The sequence below is a fragment of the Corvus kubaryi genome, unplaced genomic scaffold (assembly GCF_017639235.1).
Source record: "Corvus kubaryi isolate FWS band 111438036 unplaced genomic scaffold, C.kubaryi_AGA036_p1.0 37265, whole genome shotgun sequence".
NCBI lineage: Eukaryota > Metazoa > Chordata > Aves > Passeriformes > Corvidae > Corvus > Corvus kubaryi.
This window is the reverse complement of record NW_024581080.1, coordinates 2,740,185-2,761,558: the sequence shown is the minus strand read 5'-3', so window position 1 is coordinate 2,761,558 and position 21,374 is coordinate 2,740,185. Positions and strand designations below refer to the sequence as shown.

Sequence of the window (21,374 nt, the reverse complement as noted above, 5' to 3'; positions counted from 1 at the left end):
CCCCCCGGAGGGCTCCGGCTGCTCCCCACCCCGGGGCCGAGCTGGAGCCCTGCGTGGGTCAGAGCCCACGCGGTCCACGCGGAGAGCCTGCGGTGCCTCGCTGTGACATCCCGGCCGTGACAAGCACAGGGTGCCGTGTCCAGAGTGGGGACACACACACGGGCCCAGCAGATCCTCTGCATACGGGAGTTCTGCGGTCTCCCGCTGCTCCCCGGGACCCCGCGCCGCGGAGGAACTCCCTGCAGAAACTCACACAGTTCACTCCCAGCCTCTGCTCTGCAGCGAGCACTCGTCCCCCTCGGCTTCCCTGTTTGCTTCACTGCTTTTCACACTAAGTTCAATATTTTTCTTCCCGCTCCCCCCTCCCACGTCCCCGCTCCCTCTCGTCTGCCCGGGGCTCGGCTTCTCCGAGGCCACGGCTCGCTGCAGCGTCAAATCAAAAGGGATCAAAAGCCGGCAATGAAGTCTGTGGGACCTCGTACCAGGGAGAGGACAAAAAGGGTCATGGAAGGACAACAAGACCTCGCTGGGAGTGCGGTTTCTCTCCAGGACCAATAGTTCCTGGAGGGGAAAAGAAATTTACTCCTCTCTCCAAATAAATGCAACTCGCCGTGGCAGTGGGCACCGGGGAGCAGAGATGCTGCTCAGCTCGCACTCCAGGCTGCTCCCACGTGTGCTCTTGGTTGGGAACATAAGAGCCTGGTGCCCTCAGAGCTCGGGCACCCGCTGCCTCCACCCAGGCAGGGACAAGGACTGTGTCCCCAAGGGCTCTTCCATGGCCAGTCACACCCCCACAGACCTTCCACCTTGGCACGGGGGGTCAGCTTCAGGACCCCAGAGCCCTGGAGACCGGCATCATCCTCGAGTAAAAGAGACAGTGAGGTGTCCCACATATTTCCGTCTTTTTACCTCCCCCCTCCCCTTTTTCCACTGAGCAGAATTTTCCCTTTCCGGATCTGTACCCACCGGTCCCGTTGCTTGTGGGGCCGCCCCCGTCCCCCCACACTGTGGAACAGTGCTGCCCCAGGAGCGAGTCCCAGCCCATGACACTCCTGGCTCAAGGAGCCTCTGCAGAAGGGTCTCAGGGACAGGGTGGGATTGTCCTGTGCAGGGCCGAGAGTTGGGCTCAATGATCCTTGTGGGTCACTTCCAACTCAAAATATTCTCTGATTCTCTGCTGGTCCCAGATCCTGCAGCTGAAGCTGGAAGAGCAACAGGAAACTGCTTGTGTCCAGTATCCGCTCTGAGATCCTGTGAGCATCAGCACAGCACGGAACCCTTCCAAACCCCCGCGTGGTGAGTGGGGCCTCCCGCTTCCAGCACTGCAGAGCAAGAGTGGCTTCCCTCCTTCTGGAGGGGATGAGCCTCCAGCTGGAGCCTGCTGCTCTCCCTGGGCATTCCCACAAGGGAGAAGAGACTCCTTGTCTCAGGCGCTCACAACAGCACCACACAGGGACACCCCAAAACGCATCAGGGTACAGGGCTCAGCCACCTCCTTTCACTGGATGAACCCTAAATTAAGAAATCCTCATCTCCAGGAGCTCCAGTACCAGCACTGGAGTTGCATCCATGACACGCTGAAGCAATCAAACTGTTGTGCCTGCTCTTCAGAATTTCGGTCTCTAAATTCCCTCCAAGAACAGTGAGAACTTTGTCCAAATCAGGATGTGTGGAATACCCTGCCCCAGCCCTGCTTGGAGAAGAGGAGCTCAAGCAACACTTTCCACATGCTTTGAGCCCGATGGAGTTCAGGTTCTTTCAACTGCTTCCAAGCCCCTCTCCATGCTTTTCCAGCCCTGACCCCTCCTGATGCCTCTGGCCCAGGAGACAAAGCAACCCGTTTGAAACTCCATCACCACAGTGCTGGATGCCAAATCCCTGTGTCCCTCCCTCCCACTCAAAGGTAAAAAACCTTAACTACTGCAGGCGCAGGGAAAGACAACAAGCACGAGACTCTCTCAATTCCTTTCACTGGGATCCAATAAAAACCTTGGCAGTGGCCGTCCTTCCTGCCGGAAAGCCGATATCCCAGAAATAAACACACTTTCCACTTTGAAGGGCTGTAGTGGGATCCGCCTCGGCCGAGCTGCTCTGGGTGTCCCGGGCTCCCACCTGCCCGCAGCACCCGGGAGCTGACCCACAGTTCCTGATCTTTGCTGCTTTGGCACTGGTGCTTCGCCGAGGATGAGGATGACCCATTTCCCAGGAGCCAGAGAAGAAGGAGCAGCAGCAGATCACCCTGTCCAGCATCATCAACGGGTTTACTCCTCTTAGAGGCAGCCAAGTCTGCCCATGGATGCGCTCCAAGCCCCCCGGAAGTTTTTCACCATAGTGCATGCGAAGTCCTGAGGCTCTGGGGGCTCATCCTGGTCAGCCCACATCCAAGGGCCAGTGTGGAAACAAGGGTGACCTCAGGGGACTGCTGGGAATCCCGGGGCCATGCCTTTGCTCCAGAGGGAACGACGCCTGCGCCATCGGCCACCGGACCGTCTGCCGGACGCCGTCCTCCAAGGCAAATATTGACAGTGACAGTGGCGGGCGGGGGGAGCCCGAGCGCTGCTGCTCCCAGCCTGGCCCGGGGCTTTGATGGATGTAAACCAAGCCGGGGGCGCGGGGGGCTGAGGCTCCGCGCGGTTCATTAAGAGGCCGGGGAGTCTTTCATCTGCGGCCCGTTGGCTCCACTCCAGCGACCAACAGCTCCCATCTGCCGGGTGACCTCTGCGGACGGAGCGGGTGGTCTGCGCCCCACGCCCCCGGACAGGTGTCCGGTGTCACTGACGCCGCATTCCCGCACCCTCCCGCCTCAGGCTCCAGGTGGGTGCCTCGGGAGGTGCCTGTGGGCAGTGCCCTCTGCTCCGGCCTCGGGGAGGCTCGGACACGTGGGAAGCCTAGCAAACCTTCTGGACATGATGAGAAAAGTCAGTTGGAAGCTCCATGGGAAGGAGAAGCAGCTGCAGGGGAAGGAGCAGAAGCTCTCGCAGATCCCCCCTCCTCTCCAGAGCCTTGTCACAGCCCAGCTCGGGCTGTCCCCAGCACAGCACCTGGGCTGCTCCCCGATGGCCACCTGGACCAGCCCGGCGGGACGAGAGAGGTGTCCTGTGGCAAAGTGTATCCCCAGGGCCACCGAGACCCCTGCCCTGCCGCAGCCCCGCGCACGGAGGCCGCCAGAGCCGCGGGAGCCCCGAAGGTTTCGGCAGGCGCTGTGCACCTGAGCCAGGTGCGCTCCAGGCGATTTTGGGACCCGTGACCCGGCAGCGCCACCCAGAGGCTCCTCCGGGGACAGCTCGCGACACACGACATCCCGCCCAGCGCGGCAGCGACTTCCCGACCTTCCCGATCAAAACCCGCTTCACTTTCTTTGTCAGCTCCGTCTCAGTTGCCTTTCAACCACCCTCCTCCCTCCGCCCCAGCTCCAACAGCGGCTCCAGGTTGGGGAAACAGCTCCAGGGGCAGCTCGGGGCATTTATTCACCACGCTGGAACATAAAAATAACATCTTTAATAGCTTTAGAGTTGGCACAGATGGCATTAAAACTCACCACTGTTTATTACTAGACTATGGAACCACACACGGTGCAGCGTGAGGAGGGCGGCTCCGACCCCACGTCGCTTCTAAGCCACGGAGCTACGACAGGTTGGTGTTGGAGTTGACTCTTTTCATTTACATTCAGCTTTTATAGAGTGAAACCAACAGCGAGATTTAACCACACACACACAGAGCAAAGCCTGGGGAGGATGTTCCTGCTGGCAGCCGAGCTCTCCTCCTCTTAGCAGATACAAAGCCCAAAAATCAGCTGTAACACAGGTTGTGAGACTGGCCAAACAACACAGGACGACGCAGGAGCTTCTGCTCACACCTGAAGGAAAGTTACTGCAGTGACAGTCCCATTTCCCTCTTCCAAGTGCAGGAAAGGATGTTAGAGGACACAGCCCAGCAGCTCTCAGTGGCCAAACAATTTTTTTTCAGGAACCCAGAATGCAGTGGGACAATAATACTTCCTTTTCTGAAGTATTTTCCCAAGGAAATCTCCCTGCTGCCCTGCGCCAAGCATTATCCTCACATAGGTGTAGAGGGGATGGCACAGGCACCAAACCATCAGGGACTCACCTTGGAAAGCAGCAGCAAGCTGGTGGCAAAGCAGAGGCCTGGCAGAAAACCCCCATTCTGACCAAAAAACAGCATCAAAACTATTAGGCAGGATGAAAATAATTCCCAGCAACAGAGGAGGGGAAAGGAAGGGAAGGGGGAAAGCATCCCAGATCTGGGCAGCCACAGAGCCATGGGAAAAGTTAGTGTCAGCCTGAAAAGGACAAAACTGAGCCGAAAAGACACTCCCACACTGGTGATGTGCAGCCAAAACATCACACCGTGGACCCACAGTGGCAGCTGAGCTCCTCACAGTCCCCTGTGCCTGTCAGTCACCCCCTTGCCATGGCCACGGCCTCTCCCGTGTCACAGCACAGCCCTACCTCAGCTCCTACGTAACCACCCCACGTGCAAAACTTGTATTTGGGGAAACATTTACAGGTTTCTGGCAAGATCACAACGTGTTCAATGAAGTTTTTAGTCCTTAGTGAAAACACCAGCACTGCTGCAGTGACACCTACCTTGCTCAGCAGCAGCTCCAGCCTGACAAACACTTGTTTGTCCAACCCAGTTACCCCAAAGTCTCTGTCCTTGATGACCCTGAGGAACCAAGACACCACAGCCACTTCCAACCCTCAATTTCCTTGTCATTTGTTGGTTATAAAGATTTCCAGTTTCTAAGGGTACTCTACAATCACAATGATTTGAGGCATTTCTGGCCTCTGTTCCGAGGAATTCCCTCTCACCACCAGGATCGGGTGCTGACACGGAGGGAGGTAAAATGCATAGTGAGGTCTCCCGCAGCGAGGTCTCTCCTCTGGTGAGGCCACTTGTTTTCCCTTTAGTGCCCCTGCACTGTCACGGCCTCTGTTTGGCCTTTACTTCCAGCAGGGGCCTTGCCCCCGATGGCTTTGTTGGAATAATCCCGCTCTCCAAAAATAGTGCTCCCAATCCTGACGTTTGTAGAGCCAACCTCTATCTGGAAGAGACAGAGAGGAGGAGGTCAGGGCAGGGCTGCCACCACCCCATGGCCTAGCCTGGACGCTCACCACACCACAGGATGGTTCCCCACAGACCCATCACCCACAGCTACACCCAGGGGTTGGTTTGATCCCAGGAATCTCCCCCAGGACCGGGAGAGCTGCACTGGGATCTCCATCCAAGGGGAAGCCTTAGAGGCCTGTTTGGGTGGCACCTGGGCTGGAATTTGGGGTGCAGGCATGTTTGTTCCCTGAGGGAAGGGGCAGGAATGCACTTACTGCGTGCTGGAAGTCCGTGGACATGCCCATGCTCAGCTCCACCTTCTCCACGGGCAGATTGAGCTTCTCACACACCTCCTGCCGCAGGGACAGCAGCACCTGCAGCGCACGAGGGGACAGGACAGGGTCACACACCTGGACAGCCACGCCAGCTCCCTTCCAGGGTGACACAGATCCCGATTCCTGCCCGTCCCTGAAGCATCCTTCACACGGGATGTGCAATTCTCACACTTCCCACAGAAGCACCGGAACAGCATCTGGAGATTTCCCAGATTTCCTGACAACACAGAGGAGGCTGAATTCTTACCTGGACCAGGGGCTCCAGGACAGCAACTGCTGCACAGGTAGCCCTGCCAACATCCTGGCTGCAGCTTCAGAGGAGGGATGGGAGAAATACTCTGCAGAAAGAAGCCTCACACCTGCACTGACACTGGTACTGAGGGCTCTGTGCTATCCTGCAAAAGGTGTTCCTACCTCCCTACAGCTTGACTTGGACTGGTTTGACTGGGACAGACAAACTGTAACAGGAAACCAGCCCACAGTGACATTTTCTCTGAGAAAATCTTACCTGGAAGTCAGGATTTGGCCCCTTACTGAGGTCATGCCCGATGCTGCCAATAGTCATCAGCCCCACAAATTCCAGGCTGGGGCACTTGTTGATGACATGCTCCACGGCAGCTGTGGTGTCTCCGGGGGGAAGGCCATGCTTGCCTGGAAAAAACCAGGGAGATCTGTGCCCAGCTCTGCCAGAGAAACGCTTTCAGCCCGTCCTGGTCAAGTTCCCTGTCAAGCCAGCAGGACAAATGTCACGAAGAGCCACTTACTGTCCTCCCCACTGGTGTTAACTTGCACCATGACCTTCAGCTTCTGGGATGACCCTTTTTTCTGCCACGAGCTGTTGACTCTGTCTGCCAGTTTCACAGAATCCACCGTTTCCAACATGAACAGGTTTGGGACAGCTGGGGAGAAAACACAGGCTGAGAGAGCTCTGCTGGCATGGGATTGTTTGTACCAACATCAGGCATTTGTGAGTTCACGGTTATTGTTTCAGAGAATCACGGAATATCCTGAGCTGGAAGGGACTCCCAGGGATGATTGAGTCCAACCCCTGGCCCAGCACAGACACCCCAACAGTCCCAGCCTGGGCATCCCTGGCAGCGCTGTCCCGACACTCCTGGAGCTCCGGCAGCCTCGGGGCCATGCCCATTCCCTGGGCAGCCTGAGCAGCTCCTGACCACCCTCTGGGGGAAGAACCTTTTCCTGATATCCACCCTAACCCTCCCCTGACACATCTGAACACTGGAAGACCATTGCCCACATAAAATCAACCAGGATTTACCGATCAGCTTGTTGACATTGTTCTTCTGCAGGTGGCCAATAAAATGCCACTTGATGTCTGGACAAGACGACAGAATCTGAAAGCAGAGAGAACACTCAGGTTGGAACAGCAATTCCCTCTTCCCCCATACAACACTTCAGTCTTAGTTTGCCCACAACCAAATACCAGACGCCCAATTTCTTTGTTTGTTGACCCTGAAGGACTCAGCTTGTGGTTGTGCTGAGGTTGCTGCACAGCCTGGAGAGGGATGGGGCTGTGGCTGCAGGGAATGCTGTCCATGGGAACAGCGAAGGCAAAGCTCTTTTGCAACAGTCATTAAATAATATTTTCCCCAAACTGAGTGTTAACGTTTCTTTTTCAGCAAGGGCTGTGCTTCTCCTAAAGAGAGCACAAAAGGCAAAGCACTGTGCAGACAAATCATGACTAAGGCTCATGTATTCCCAGACTCCTCTGGAGCCAGCAAGGCAGGAGGGGGAAGGGGGCAGAGGCAGTGAGCCAAGAATAACCCCCCATTTATCTGCAAAGATAAGGATCCAACCAAATCCCTAACAAACCCCAGGACTTTGACTGAACAGCTCTTAGGACACAGCTATACATGGAGAGAAAACACAAAGGGAACTGTGTGCTTACTCTGGAGTCTGAAGCCTTTTCCAGCAGCTCCTGAACCTGGGAGAATGAAGGAGAATTCCGTTAAGCCCACAGCAGGCATTGGATTGGTGTCCTTGGGATGTGTGTTCCTGGGGCCAACCTGAGCCTCAAAAACACGGGGCCAGGGAATAATGCTGTCACCCACAGAGCCACCTAAACCGGGCTGCCCCGAGCCCGCCCCGAGCCACCAGGAGGAATTTCTTCGCAGAAAGGGTCATTAAACACGGGAAGGGGCTGCCCAGGGAGGTGTTGGAGCGTCCATCCCTGGAGGTGTCCGAGGAAAGACTGGCTGTGGCACTCAGTGCTCTGGGCTGGGTGACAACGTGGGGATCGGGCACGGGTTGCGCTCCATGACCTTGGAGGGCTTTTCCACCTGGAATGATGCTGGGATTCCATGCCCTCAACAGGGGGCCCTTTCCCAGCCCTGCTGACCCTCTCCCAGCCCCTCAGACCGCCGACTCACGTAGTTCTCCCCGAAGCTGCGCTGCCCGTGGCTGTAGGCCTCCATCACCATCTCCGCCGGCTTGGTCTTGCTGACGGCCACGAGCCGCGGCTGCACGGCCGGGAGCCCCTGCGGGAGCACGGCGGGGTGAGCACGGGGACCCCGGGCCCAGCTCCGGGCACCCCCGGCCGGGGCCGCTGAGGGGGGGACGAAGGGGGCCCGGCCCTATTGGGGGAGCGCCGGGACGAGCAGAAGGGAGGCCTGTCGCGATAGTGGGGTGCTGGCTCCTTTGCTGGGGGTTTCAAACACGCAGATCCGTGGTGTGCTCGTCCCTGGGGCACTGAGGGTCTGTTCCCACGGTGGGACCTGTCCCGGTCGCACCGCGGGTCTGTCCCCACGGTCACCGGTAACCTGTCCCCAAGGCGCGGGCCCGTCCCTACGGTGACGGAGGCCCTGTCGCCATGGCAGCGACCCGCGGACCTCCCCGGGTTGCTCCCCGTGCCCCCCTCACCTGCGGCCGCCGCGCCGCCGCTTGCTGCACCTGCTCGGTGACGGCGCGGAGCGCCGGGCCCAGCCCGTCCCCGGCGGCCATGCCCGCTCTCCACATCCCCGCCCGCCCGCGGCCGCTTCCGCCACACACGCGCCCCGCCCCCACCCCGCCGCCAATCAGATCGCTCCGCCGGCCGCCGCCGGCCAATGGGAGGGGCGGGGCGCCATATTGGGAAGGTCGCGGGCGCCATGGCGGCCCCGGGGGACAGCGGGGCCCGGCCGGGGCTCCCCCGGGGTTCCCCCGTTCTCCGCGTTCTGGCCACAAATCCAAATCACGGCCTAAGTAACGGGCGCGAGCGCTGCCACCCAGCCCGCCCCACTGTTCCAGTCCCGGCCACCCTCCAAAATTAGGTTCTTATCCCTGCATGAGGAGCAGCCTCCCAAGGGTGTGAATTTCAATTATTTCGGGGAGAAAAAAGCGTTATAAAAACAAGGCAGGGACCGGTGCTTGTCCTGCAGGCCCAGTCTGAGGGCGGGCAGTGCTGGGGAGCGCTTGGAGCGCGGCCACAGAGCCCGAGAGCAGCTGGAGGGGCCGGGACAATGCCCGGCTTCATCGCGGCCACTGACGGGGGAAGAACGGGAAACTGCCAGCTGGAACCCATTAACTCAAATATTTGTCTTAATGTGCAGAACTTCACTGTCCCTCTGCAGATTCAGTGTTTACACAGCTGGGTAAAAACACCCAGAAGGTTCCTGCCCTTTGTCTGGTAAAACACGACGAGGATTTTCTGCAAACTTTACCAAATCCGAGGTGTTTGCCGCTCCAGTCTTGTTCCTGTGTTTTTCACTCATTCCTTAGCAAAGCAGGGGTTGACAGACACGGGATTCCTTGGACATGGACACCTCTGACCTTTCTTCTTCCACTTTCCTCCTCCTCCTCCTCACTGGAAAGGGGGAACCGTCCCGTGCAGGGGCACAGCGCCGACCCCCAGCACCCCACCGCTCCCCATGCCCACCGGCGGCCTCCACGTCCCCTCGCTGGAAAATCCTCCCCTGCAAATACATCTACACGTGATACTAAAGTTCATCCTGATATTAAAACTGGAAGATTCTAAAATTGAAGGCCATTTTATTGCCATAGCAAATACCAAAATAAAAAGGCTTTGAATTCAGTACATAAGATCAAAGACTGCATTTCCATGCTCCCCACAGCCATTCCCAGGTATCAGCAGTGCCACAAACCTCTGTTCCCTTTGCTGTAGAGTGGGTTTAAAGTTCAGATATTCATTTCAAGATTAGAGAAACAGGACAATTTGCCTGTTAAAGAGACAGAGGGAATAAAGGTTTATATGGAGAGACAGATCCACTCTGGAAAATTCAGGACATTTTACAGAGTGGAGAAACCTGAATGAAGACACAACAACAGATTTTGGCTTGTGAAGACTGATACACTCTCAACTTTGCTTCTGCACTCTTAGTACAATTTAACTAAATTACACTAATACTTTAGCAGTCAGGGTTTTAATTAAAAAAAAAAATCATTAAGAGCTCTTTATCCCAAGCTATTGTCTTGCTATGAAATCACACACAAAAAAAAGCCTTTATAATACCACTTTGGCTTAGTTGCATCCTTCCATTAGTGAAAAATACTTGCGTAAAAGGAGGTGTTAGTTGCTGATGGAAACCTTGAGCACGAACGTAGAACAATCTCAAATGAGCTCATCCTCATTGCTGAACTTCTGCTATTCCCTGTTACAATCTCCCTGCACAGACCAATTTATGAGTCAGGAATATCACAGCCTCCCTGGGGATGCTGTTGTTGACTACTGTGGGTCTGATGGAGGTCTGGAGATGGGACTTCCCTTAGCTCCTATTTTCCAAGAAATACAAAGAGGAGGGGACTTTTCTCCAGCAGAAACCGATGCTTAATTTCTATTTTGCATTTTCAAGCATCAACAGGGAAGAGAAAACTGCTGTAAAAACCCTGGAACCAGGAGCTGAGATTCATCTGAGCTCTCTTAGTGTAACACAGATTGATGAAGATTTAAACGCTGAAGAGTGAGACCAGGGGTAGGGGGGAGCAAGAATTCGGGGCAGGAGCCTGTAAATGCACCAGGCTGGTCTCTGACAACGAGCACTGCCATCACCTCAGATGAGGATATTGGCCTCAAATTTTATCAGCAATTAAGCACCAGGCTCTGCTGCCAAATGCAGATGGATTAGGTAGGAAAAAAAAAAAATGTTCTCTCCAGGCATGAATTTTTATCTTCAAATTTTGCATGTGTGGAAAACAAAACCCTGTTTCCTCCTTGCATCTGGGATGTGAGGAACTGGTCAGCTCTCTGGAGGGGAAGGTCTGGTACATTGTTCTGAGAGAAAAAGGGGAATCCATCTTTGGGTAGTTCAGGAAGAGCTGCTTTTCTCTGCCCCGTGACCTTTCAGAATCACAGTTTGTCCTTGGCCAGTACAAAACCTTCCTTCCACAAGGTCCATTCAGACCCAATCCCACAGGAGCTCAGTTCTGCTCGTTTCAGCTCACCTGAAGGTCCTTTTTCTAGTCAGACACTGTAAACACCGAGATCCAGTTGCTCCTGCAGAGCAGGTAACGAGCTGAAAAACCATCAGGTCACTCCAGCAGCTCCTCCCCAGCACGGCCTTTTGTAAAGTCAGGGTCCCTGAGACAAAAATTCTTTCCTCCCTGGTTTTCTATGACTGTGACAACTTCCACGCCTGTGGCCTCATTCCACTGAAAATCCCACCCAGCTCTGCACTCCAGGACGCTGCCCATGCCCTCCCCCAGAAGCTGAACTGCTGGGAAAACTCTCCTGTGCCCCACAGAAACATGAAAAACAGAAAACAAAGCCGTGTTAGGACATAGAAAATGAAGAGTTTGGGTCACTCCCTGCGTGACTTGTGGTCTAAGGCTTCGATCCCCCTGGTGAGTGGGAACCTGCAGGATTCCAGCTGAGCCTCTGTCCCTCATAGGGTCACCTCACATGGGCTCGGCAGCCACCTGCCACTGGCCCCAGCCTCGAGCAGCCACTTGTAGTGTACAAAATCTAGCACCTTATTTTCAAAGGGGACTGAAATAAAGTACTTGGAATTTTCAATAAGAAAAAAACCCAAAACAAGTTGTAGCAGCAATTCCCCTCCCTCCAAACCCTCAACATTTCTTTACCTGCAACAGCTATGAACCACCTCAATCCCAAATCAGGTTCCCATCCAGCTGATAGCCCTGACAGCCTCTCCCAAATCCTTGGTCTGTGTGACCAAGAGCTGGGGAGGTGCAGCTACAGAACATACCTGGAGCTTAGAAATTACCAGAAAACCCACCCCATAAATACCAAAGTCCTTGTGTCTAATTGTCATACAAAAGATTGAAAGGATTAAATCTGATTCATCTCTTTCAGCACAGGAAAGGGGGAAAACAAAAAGGAATTTCCCAGTTCATGATGTTTTGATATAAAACGAATAGAAATCTTTCTTTTCAGTTGATGTTATGAAGTAGTTTTGTGTCCTCGCTGGTTCCTGCCCCGTCCTCATCTTGGATTCCCTCTGCCAGTCCCTCTGCAGATTTTCTCTGGCTCCCTGCAGAGTCCATGAACATGTTGGGAATATCTTTGCCAAAGTAGATCTTGCTGTTGGCTGCGATTGCCTTGTACTTCATCAGCTGCAAGTACTCGGGAGTTAACTTGAGCTGCACAGAGAGAAAAGGGGTCACAACAGCTCAGATACGGGAAAAGGAGATTCCTGCCATGAGCACATGAGGCACATACTTTCCACAAGCACAGCAGGCATGGCCAGCCCTCCACAGGGAAAACACAGAGTGCCCAGAGCCAGGCTGAGTGCAGCTCTAAATCCCAGTGACTAAATGGCAAAATGAAAAGTGATGGGAGCAGCTGGGGAAAACGCTCAATCCAAACGTGATGGAGATGCTCAAGAGCACATCACTCACTGCAGCCCTTGCAACGAGAACTACTGAGGAGGGAAATATCCCTGGCTGTTTTCCAGGGAGCAGATCCACGAGCGTGTCTGGGTGAGAGGAGCTCATTCGTTCAGGATAATGACATTGTCACAGAGAGGACAGAACAACTGGCACAAAACCTGTGTACAAACACCCCAGCCCTCTGGCCCTTCTCACAGACCACCACAGAACTGAAACTCTTCCCTGCTGGAGTGTCCTGGGAACTTGCTCACCTGGCAATTCTATCCATGCCATTTTTCTGTTTCCAGGTTGGACTTTTTGTTGTTTTTACTTTTGCAGTACTGAGGCTCTTCCAGGGTGTCTGAGACCAGCTCCATTTGTTCTTTCCCTGCACTGTGGTTTATTCTACCCCTGCCTGTCACCCCGGAGATCTCCCTGCTCTGACTGCCTGCCAACTTGAGACTGGAATGAAACCACATTTCTCATCACAACAGCGTGAAAGGGCAACACTGAAACTGATATTCCATCTACGGAGAGCCACGGCCCGTGAGCACCTGGCAGAGCAGAGACTTCACATACCCTGACACTGATCTGTCCAGAGAACAAAAGGAACTTGCAAATAAGGATCTAATTGTTTCAGTCAGATAAAAGCTTTGCTGAGAGGAGATGGCCTCCGTTGTGCTTTTTGACTTAAACAATGATCGCTGCCTGCTCTTGTGCTGAGCATTCCCCCACAGCCCGGGGCCCTGCTCTGAGGCACCACAAAGGAAAGCACAGTACCTTGTTGGCCTCGGCCACCTTCATAGCAGTGTAACACTCAGCATCAGCTCTCGCCTTCTCTCGTGCAAGAAATGCAGCATCTGGAAGCAAACACATGCTCTGAGTCACATTTTTATTTCCAGCCACGTTAGCACCGTTTGCAGCTGGAAACTCTTCAGAAAGGGGCCAGTGCCACATCTAAACTGCACGGGGTGCAACAAGGGGAAGAGGGAACAAAATGGGAAACCCAGAAATGGGAGCTCAATTTACAGCTAAATGGCTGCAGGACGAGAGCATTAATAAGTGAATTGCATCTGCAACTGCAGAGCTCAAAGAATTTCTCACACATCAGGGTTTGATTATCCCCATCACGTGGGCCAAGCTCAGCCTTTCTTCTCGAGCCAGGGCTGACTCTCGTGCTGAAACGCAGCAACTGCTCGCCTGCAGACGTGGGATTTACCCACAGCCTTTGCCCAGGACTCCAGGAACAGCCTGAGCAGCCCAGCACTCTCTGCAGATGAGGTCTGTGCCTGTGGATATGATTCCCAGATGGGATTTGGTCTGGGATACGCAGATGAAGGTTCTGGCACGCAGAGCAGGGGATTTTAACCTCTACAGGCTCTGCCCCTTGGACAGATGCTGGAGAGCTTTTCTCTGCTCTGTCAACAATTGCTCAAAGGCTCTGATTCTGTGGATACTGAAATTCCTAACTCCTGGCAGAGACACTTAAGGAAAGCAATGCTTCCCGTTTCTGTACTGCACTCCTTTTCCCCCTCGGACTCTGTATCCGTCCAGTGATAACGATGGGTACCAGTGAGTGTAATCCTGCCCCTCTCCTGACATTCCTCCCGAGGCATGGAGCCACACGATTGCAGCACTCAGTCTGGGCTGGAGAGCTGCATAGCTGCATAAACCATTTGTTTACTTCCCCTAGCAGGGAGTCCTGTGAGCTGCTGCACTTAAAGATCATGTAAACAGCTGGATGGTCTGGCCCACAGCTTCCTCTCTTTGGGCTAAAAGGAGAGGCTGGGCCCAGTCACAGACACCAGGAAAAAAGAGAGAGGCAGGAATCCTCTGCCAGCACAGACCCAGACTGACGGGCTGACAGAGTTATAGGAAATAAACCCCACTGTATTTCTGCAAAGAACTTCTTCCTGGGAAGCTGCTGATCTGTAAAACTCTTAATTGGCTCCTCAGTGGCTTCTGCAAAGCTTGGCAGGGCCTATAATGAATGTAAGGGGAAAAAAGGCCTTGCCACTTCTGAGCTGGAATTGCAGAGCCCTCTCCACGCCCTGGAGTCTCCTTGGCAAAGCATCGTATCAGATGGGTGAGGGAACACCTCCTTGAGTTCAAACTCCTACAAAGATCACCTTGAGAAAGGGAGTTTCAAGAAGCACAGCTGTCAAAGAAATTCCCGTTCTTGCCTCTGGTCAGGAACTTCACCCCTGGGAGCATCAGCCTGGACTGAAGAACACAGCCACCACACACTTCAAGAGCTCCCTGGTGAACTGCTTCAGGAGTTACTTACTGGAAAGCTCACCCCCCACTCACCTTCAATCTCTGAAATTCGCTTCTCTGTTTCCTTTTCCATCACTTTCTGTCCATAAGTTATTTCAGCAACTTGTGCAATCTTTTCTGCCTCTGAAATGAAAACAAGAACACACCCACACTGTCATCACACATCTTCCTAACGCCAGAAGCAGCCTCACCCTGGAAAATCCTCACTCATCACCTACTTCAGGTGGAAATAAACGGTAGGAAGAATTTCCAGCCTGCAGAAAACAAAGCTGGAACCCACCTGAAACACTCCTGAGCTTCTCAGGGAGTTTCAGATCAGAGAAGGTCCCAAAGCGAACCAGTGCACCCCTTCCCCCTCTCTGGAGCCTGGGGTCTCTTTGCTGCCTGTCCCCCCCGTTCCCTCTCCCAGCCCACCCATACAGACCGATCAGGGCTTTCTTCCTCTCTGTCTCTGCCTCCTTCTCCACCACCTTCTGCTTCTGTGCCGCGATCAGCAGCTTTGTCTTCTCGCTCTCCCTGGGGAGCAAGAGAAACCAGTTAAAAACAGGGGCTCACTGGTGTGGGATTCACAGCACATCCCCAGCACGAGCTGCTGGCTCTCCCCTCCTTCCAGCACGTGTCCAGGGCAGGTGGGATCAGCAGTGTGAGGGCAGGTACCTGCACAGAGCGTCTTGCCTAAACCAAAGCATTCTTTCCTCCCCTCCATAGCAGGAAGATTTTCCAGTGAGTCCCTGTGACACACTCCCTGCAGGCTGCCCTATTGCCTTTTCTATCTTAATGGTTTTTATTTACATTAATGAGTTTTTAAAGAGTGAACATAAATAAAAAACTCTGCCCCTGCTCCCAGCCAGGGAAGAGACACTGGAACTGAGTCTCTCTCAACACGTCCTGCTGTATTTATGGCAACAGAACACAGGCTGATTTGGGACCCCCTGCCATGACCACGCCACACAGGATTTACCACAAGCCCAAAGGTGACATGCAATGCCAGGGAAGCAGAATGGATGAGAGGGATCCCATCCTGGCCGGCACAGAGTGCTGGCAGCGTGCTCAGGGAGCACGGGCGTGTCTGACTGACCAAGTGCAGGAGAAGGCAGCTGGCTCAGGGCGTTGCAAAGGGATCAGCATGTCAAGTGCTGCCAAAGAAAGTTATTTCAAAGCTTTGCGAGTCTTCAGCCTGTTGAATCAACAGTTTCTCCATCCCAGTCAAACAACAGGATTAGTGCTGAAATCCGTCCCTCTGCCAGTCACCCACAGCTCCAGGAGGGCTCTGGAACACAGGGCCAGTGCCCAGGGGAAGGAGCCCCGGGGCAAAGCATTCCTGTGCTCAAGGGCTCCAAGTGAGGGCCCTGCCAGCCCAGCCAGGGCTCAGTGCTGCTCCTCGGCAGCCCCTTCCCGAGGGGCAGCATGAGGCCAGGAGCCAAGGGCACCCCAATCCCCAGATCCCAAGGTAATCTGCCCTTCTGGATCCTTCTGGGAACACAAAGCCACTTACATGAGCTCATAATTCCTCCGGATTGTTTCAGGGATGTTTGGCTTTGTAACTCGAACTGCCTGGAGAGAGGGAGACAGAAGAGGACATGGGCCAACAGCCAAGTGGCCCCTGGGACTGCAGGGGTGGCACTTGGGGCACGCTCTGCCACCAGAGCTGCACAAACTGTGACCAAGCCCAAAATCCACAGAGAAACAGCACTGAAGGATCTCCTGACATGATAGAGATTGTAACCTGGGCAAACCAGCACCCAGAATAACTTCAGGAGAAACTCAACACATCAAAACTGAGAGGAGACAGGAAGGACACTGTTCCCACTCCTCAGGTTCAATGAAATCTGTGCTGTAAAGCAAGTTCCTAAACAAATCTCAGTTTCTTGTTTCCTTTTAGCCCTTTCCCCTCTTCACAATCTGCACCTTCAATATCTCAATCAAATCCTGATTACCTGTATAATTAATCCAGGGGCCATCGTGGTTAGGTCTTGCTGCAAGGCCAGTTTAAGGTTTTCATCAATTTGATCTGATTGGGGGAAAAAGAAAAGGGAATGAAACATCCCCCAGGGCAGTTTGCTGTCAGCACCCAGAGTGAGCTGGGAGGGCTCACATTTCTTATCCCTGGAAAGTACAAATGGGAGTTGGATGTAGAAGTGCTGGCCTGACCCCGAGGCAGGTTCCCAGCTCTCCCAGCAACAACCCTTGGGACGCACCACAGGAACATGGCAGGCATGAAAGGAAACCCTCCAGTTTCCCCAAACCTGCGGTTTGGAATCTTCCTGAATCTTTACAACAAGGAGTCTGTGCTCTAACCCCCTTCCCCACTGAACTTCCCAAGTGGATCCTGAAGTAACGTGGTAAATCCTGACCGACTCTGGCCTGCACCTGTGCCAGGAGGACAAAAAGGAAATGGAAAGGCAGGAATGGGAAATGGCAGCATCAGTTACTTTAACAGGCTGCAAAAATCATCAGTAATGTCTCTCTGGCTCAGGGAGTCCCAGAACTCCAGCGTAGCTGAGGATTTCAAAGGGATACACAACCTAAAACCCTGCTCTGATGAAAGCTCCAAGGAGGGCAGCGCTTCCAGCTGGGGCCTGCTGGGAAGTGCAGAGGGAAAATCAAACTGTAATGGCCTTAAGAGGGATCACATCACACTCCTGGATTGTTTGCTTTGGTCCCAGTTTCCTATCTGGAACTCAGGCTCCTAATGAAGTCCAGCCAGGACTTTGGGAAGCAGCTGTTATCAGTTCCCTGCACCTGCTGGCAGATGTGGGGGCAGAGGGTGACGTGAGGCTGCTCAAAGGGGCTGTGCCCCACTGCAGAGCCTGAGCCAGACCCAGGCAGCTCAGAGCAGGAGTTCCAGGGGAGTTTGTGCAAGTTCCTTCTGTGCAGAGCGGGTGCTTTCAGCCCATTTCAAGCAGCCGTCAGCAGCAGCTGCCGACATCTGGAGTCTCCATTGGCCAGGAACCCGTCCAGCACCAGCAGGGACTGGGAACCGGGGGGGGTCCGAGCCCCAGGCCTGCAGCCTGTGTGGGAAGGGGAAGCCAGGCTCCTTGGAAAGCCCAGGCTGAACAGAGAGCAGGAGTCTGCTCTCTCAGGCCCCCTGTTCTCTCAGGCACAAATCCTGTCCCAAACCATTCCCAGCAGCTCTGCGCCCACAGCCAGCACTGCCGAGTGCTGAAAGGCTGCAAGGATTTCCTGTCAGTCCAGAGCCAGAAACAAAACACTCAGCATTGGCAGCCACTGCACGAATTCTACCAAGAAACCCCAGCTTCTCCTCAGCCTCTCCTGCTGTGTGTCTCCCTGTGCTGCCCGGTTTCCTGTTGGGAAGGTCAGCAGGCTCCTGCCAACACTCCTGGTTTATGGGCACCGCAGCCACGGGCACAGCCCAGAGCTCATGGAACCCTCTGGCCAGGGAGTGCTTGCTCAGGCTTTCTGTAACAGCAAAGAGCCACAGCCTGGCTCTTCCATCTGGATTAGAGAATCCTGTGACTGATTCAATCACACAGAGAATGCCACAGAATTCCTGCTCCCTTCCCTACAGGGAGGCTACTGGCAGGGCTGGGGCTGGAGTTTATTGTTACAACATATTGAAGCACTCAGCTCCAAAAGATAACACGGATAAACGATGGCAGCTGGATACCAACCCCGCCTCTGAGCAGAGCAAACACAGGATTAATGGATAAAAGCCCACCAGCTGCGGGTTCTGCACCAACAGCCCACGGGGAGAACCCTCAGAACCACCAGTCCCAGGGGCAGCTCACCAAACAGCTCGATGTAAACCTCCTGCAGTGTGTGGACACTGCAGAACTGGTTCAGCTCGTGGTGGATCTTGTTGAAGATGAGGGCCTTGTCGTAGTCGGCTGTGTAGTTCTTCACGATGTCGTACACTGGCAGAGGAGAGAGCAGGGATGGAGGAGGGAGGGAAGGGAAGCGGGGAAAGGAGGCTGAGCACTCTCAGGGAAAACCTTGGAGCTCAGTCCCAGTGCAGGGGCTGTGAAATGAGGGACCCCCCCTGCCCTCAAACCCTCTGCTCAGGGCAGGTTTATTTACTGCTGACATTTTGTGACGCCTCCACCAATATCTGTCCTCTGCTCTGTCAATAGAAGGGTTTGAAGCACCCTCAGGCTGTGCTGGGGCTGCACACACACACACACAGAGCTCCCTGCCGAGCCAGGCACTCCCACATTAAACACCCAAGGATTTGGGAAAAGGCTGCACAGGTCGTTCTCCCTGGGCTCCAGGAGCCTGTGCTCACAGCCCCCTTGGCTCCCCCTGCACACCCCGTTACTCCAACCCGATGCTGCACAAAGCTTGGGGGAGCTGGGTTAATGCAGATCAGAAAGGCAAGAAACAATAAACACCCCAAATTCTCGGGAGAGCGGGGTCAGAGGTGACACCCGGAGCTCAGGGCACACCTGTGGTACAGCCTGGCTCCAACCAAACACAGCCACAACCTCTTCACCTCCTGTTCCTGCAGCACAGCCCCCGGGGAGTGTCCGGGGCAGGACTGGTGACTCACCCGCGCTCTGGATGAGGAAATTCACCACCTCGATCCTGTCGAAATAAATCATCACTCCTCCACTGCAAAGCGAGAAAAACAAAAAGTTATGTTTGCTGGAGGCTGAGTTTGCTCCTGTGGGATGAGTGTGGGATCCACCCCAGCCTGCTCAGCACCGTCCCAGACCCCCCCGCCCGGGGTGGGCTCCCTGTCCTGGGGAGGCCCTGCAGAGCCTCCCAGTGACCCCAGTTTGGGGGCTGCAGAGAAGTTCAGTCTCTGAGGAGCTTCCAGCTGGGATGAAGGGCTGTAGGGGGGTAAGAGCTGAACATCTCACCTGGTGCCACACGGGACATTTTTCACCTCGTCCGTCTGCAGCGTGGTCTGGAGGAGATCGAAGGAAAGAGGCTTAAGAGAGGGATTTTCCCGGCACAAATCCTGCAGCCCACGGGGCTCTGACACAGCCACGTCCCCCCGGGACCCTCCAAAGCAGGAGCTGCACCCGCCTCGCTCAGTCCCTCGTTCGAGGCTCAGCGGGACCGGCCCGAGAGCCGCCCGTCCCCGGTACCGGGCACGGCCGCCCCCAGCCCCGTGGGACCAGCCGGGCTCCCCCGGTGCCCGCCCCGCCCGGGCCCGGGCCCAGCAGCACCTGCACTGACTTGTAGGACGTGATGAAGGGCAGCATGAGGTGGAAGCCGGGCCCGCTGGTGGAGGTCAGCAACGCGCCGCCGCTGCGGAGGGAACGAGAGGGGGAGAGAGAGAGAGAGAGAGAGAGAGAACCGTGAGCGGCGGCTGGCCGGGGCCCGGCTCTCTCCCCGCAGGGCCCGTCTCACCGATAGTAGACGCCGATGTGCCCCTCGTCGATCTTGTGCACGGCCGACAGGAGCGCGGCGGCCGAGACGCCGAGGGCGAGGGCGGCGATGGCACCGAGCTGGGCCATGCCCGGCACCGGCGGCGGCACCGGCGGCGCGCCACTGACGTCATCACGGCGCGACCGCGCCGCCGCCGCCAGAGGGCGATGGAGAAGCGGGGGATGTGGCGCTGGAGGTCGCAGGTTCGAGACCCTCTCGCTCCCGCAGCTCGACCCCCGCAGGGGTTTGGGGGTGCGGGGCCCCCCAGAGCCCGCTCCCCGTGCAGGCGGGGGGAACAGAGCGGGACGGCGGCGTGGAGGGGTGTGCCGCACCCACGGAGTCACAGATCGTAGAATGTTAAGCGTCGGAAGGGACATCGAGACTCATCCCGTTCCATCCACGGGCTGGGACATTTCCCAGCAGGACCACAGAGGATCCTCAGCTGGAAAGGGCCCACGGGATCATCCAGTCCAGCTCCTGGCCCAGCACAGACACCCTAACAATCCCCCCGTGTCCCTGAGAGCATTGTCCAAACGCTCCTGGAGATCTGACTCCCAATGTCCAGCCTAAATTTCCCCTCTTTCAATTCTTTCTGTCACGCACAAAGGGTTCTCCCCTCTCTGACCGCCCCGGCATCGCCCCACGCCCCCCGCATGGAACCCCCCGTTCCCTGTCCGGACCTTGTTCGGGCAATTGCAGGAAACGGGATGGGCCAGGAACCATGGAATCATCCAGCTCTGTAATCGTGGAAACTGACCTAAAAACCATGTGAGAGATGTATAAAACGTCAATAAAGGAGAATGATTTGATCTTTACTCGTGATAGATCTCCGAGGTTATACATAACAACCCTGTCAGGAGGGTTCAGCGCCGTTTAGGAATAAGGAATGAAATATCCACGATATTTGTCAATCCAAATTTTACAGCTCTTAAATAAGTGCAAAAGGGCGCCAGAGATGAAAAACACCCTGTAGTTGGTGTTTTTTTAAAGGCGTTTGCCCAGATTTAGGGCCTTGATAAAATGTATTAAATCTTTAAAGGTTTTAATGAATCTAGTATGTGTTTCATAAATCACAAGCCTCTGCTCAGCCCCTCTCAGTTTAATAAGGGTAAACTAGGAAATTGCTCTGAGCTGGAGCAAAATGCATCCATGGAATATTGAAAAGTAATAGATTTTTAAATGTGGGGTGTTCTGGCTCGCAGGAGAGGTTTTGCTTCATAACACCGGCACTATATCACTGCCCTGAACGGGAAACCAGCTGTGGCCACGTGTTTAACAGCATCAAGATGTGAACCAGCACAAAGGTAAATATTATTTGTAATAATCCTAAAAAAACCTAAAAGCCAAAAAAAATCATTACTGCTGGACCCGAGGCCAGGAACATTCAGTGGTGTCTGTGCCACGGCGCTCGGGATTTTAACAGGGCTTTTTGTAGGAATAAATGGTTTATTGCACCCAGTTCTCTCCAGCACTTGAAGACTTCTTCATCCCTACCTCATCCCTCTGCCCCTGTCAAAATACCCTGTGGGGTTTTCTGCAGAGTTAAGTGAGACAATTTGAGGGTCTCTGGGTGCT

General features: G+C 54.7%; 2 protein-coding genes across 2 annotated transcripts; both read right to left on the bottom strand.

Annotated features, from left to right (window-relative positions):
• Window positions 1-3,483: 3,483 nt before the first annotated feature.
• Window positions 3,484-8,402, bottom strand: LOC121663051 (pyridoxal phosphate binding protein). The gene is made up of 8 exons (XM_042024878.1): window positions 8,286-8,402; window positions 7,796-7,903; window positions 7,315-7,350; window positions 6,685-6,760; window positions 6,170-6,304; window positions 5,914-6,056; window positions 5,346-5,444; window positions 3,484-5,065 (listed from the first exon to the last, which is right to left on the bottom strand). Exons 1-8 carry the CDS (start codon window positions 8,379-8,381, stop codon window positions 4,928-4,930), a joined length of 831 nt encoding a protein of 276 aa, XP_041880812.1. The 5' UTR covers window positions 8,382-8,402; the 3' UTR covers window positions 3,484-4,927.
• A 973-nt stretch (window positions 8,403-9,375) lies between these two features.
• Window positions 9,376-19,915, bottom strand: ERLIN2 (ER lipid raft associated 2). Its single transcript, XM_042024877.1, has 11 exons — window positions 19,782-19,915; window positions 19,598-19,679; window positions 19,286-19,332; window positions 18,973-19,034; window positions 18,215-18,340; window positions 16,403-16,476; window positions 15,961-16,019; window positions 14,890-14,981; window positions 14,499-14,588; window positions 12,969-13,048; window positions 9,376-11,960 (listed from the first exon to the last, which is right to left on the bottom strand). Exons 1-11 carry the CDS (start codon window positions 19,886-19,888, stop codon window positions 11,751-11,753), a joined length of 1,029 nt encoding a protein of 342 aa, XP_041880811.1. The 5' UTR covers window positions 19,889-19,915; the 3' UTR covers window positions 9,376-11,750.
• Window positions 19,916-21,374: the final 1,459 nt, after the last annotated feature.

Excerpts from the sequence above, each read along its gene's own strand:
- ERLIN2 (XM_042024877.1), bottom strand. The coding sequence starts at position 19,888 with ATGGCCCAGCTCGGTGCCATCGCCGCCCTCGCCCTCGGCGTCTCGGCC. Across the intron at positions 19,333-19,597 it reads CGTCCTACAAGTCAGTGCAG|ACCACGCTGCAGACGGACGA; the intron begins GTGCTGCTGGGC and ends GATCTCCTCCAG. Across the intron at positions 16,020-16,402 it reads CCCCTGGATTAATTATACAG|GCAGTTCGAGTTACAAAGCC; the intron begins GTAATCAGGATT and ends CCCTCTCTCCAG.
- LOC121663051 (XM_042024878.1), bottom strand. The coding sequence starts at position 8,381 with ATGTGGAGAGCGGGCATGGCCGCCGGGGACGGGCTGGGCCCGGCGCTC. Across the intron at positions 6,305-6,684 it reads CAATGTCAACAAGCTGATCG|CTGTCCCAAACCTGTTCATG; the intron begins GTAAATCCTGGT and ends TTTTCTCCCCAG. Across the intron at positions 5,066-5,345 it reads CCACGGACTTCCAGCACGCA|ATAGAGGTTGGCTCTACAAA; the intron begins GTAAGTGCATTC and ends TGTCTCTTCCAG.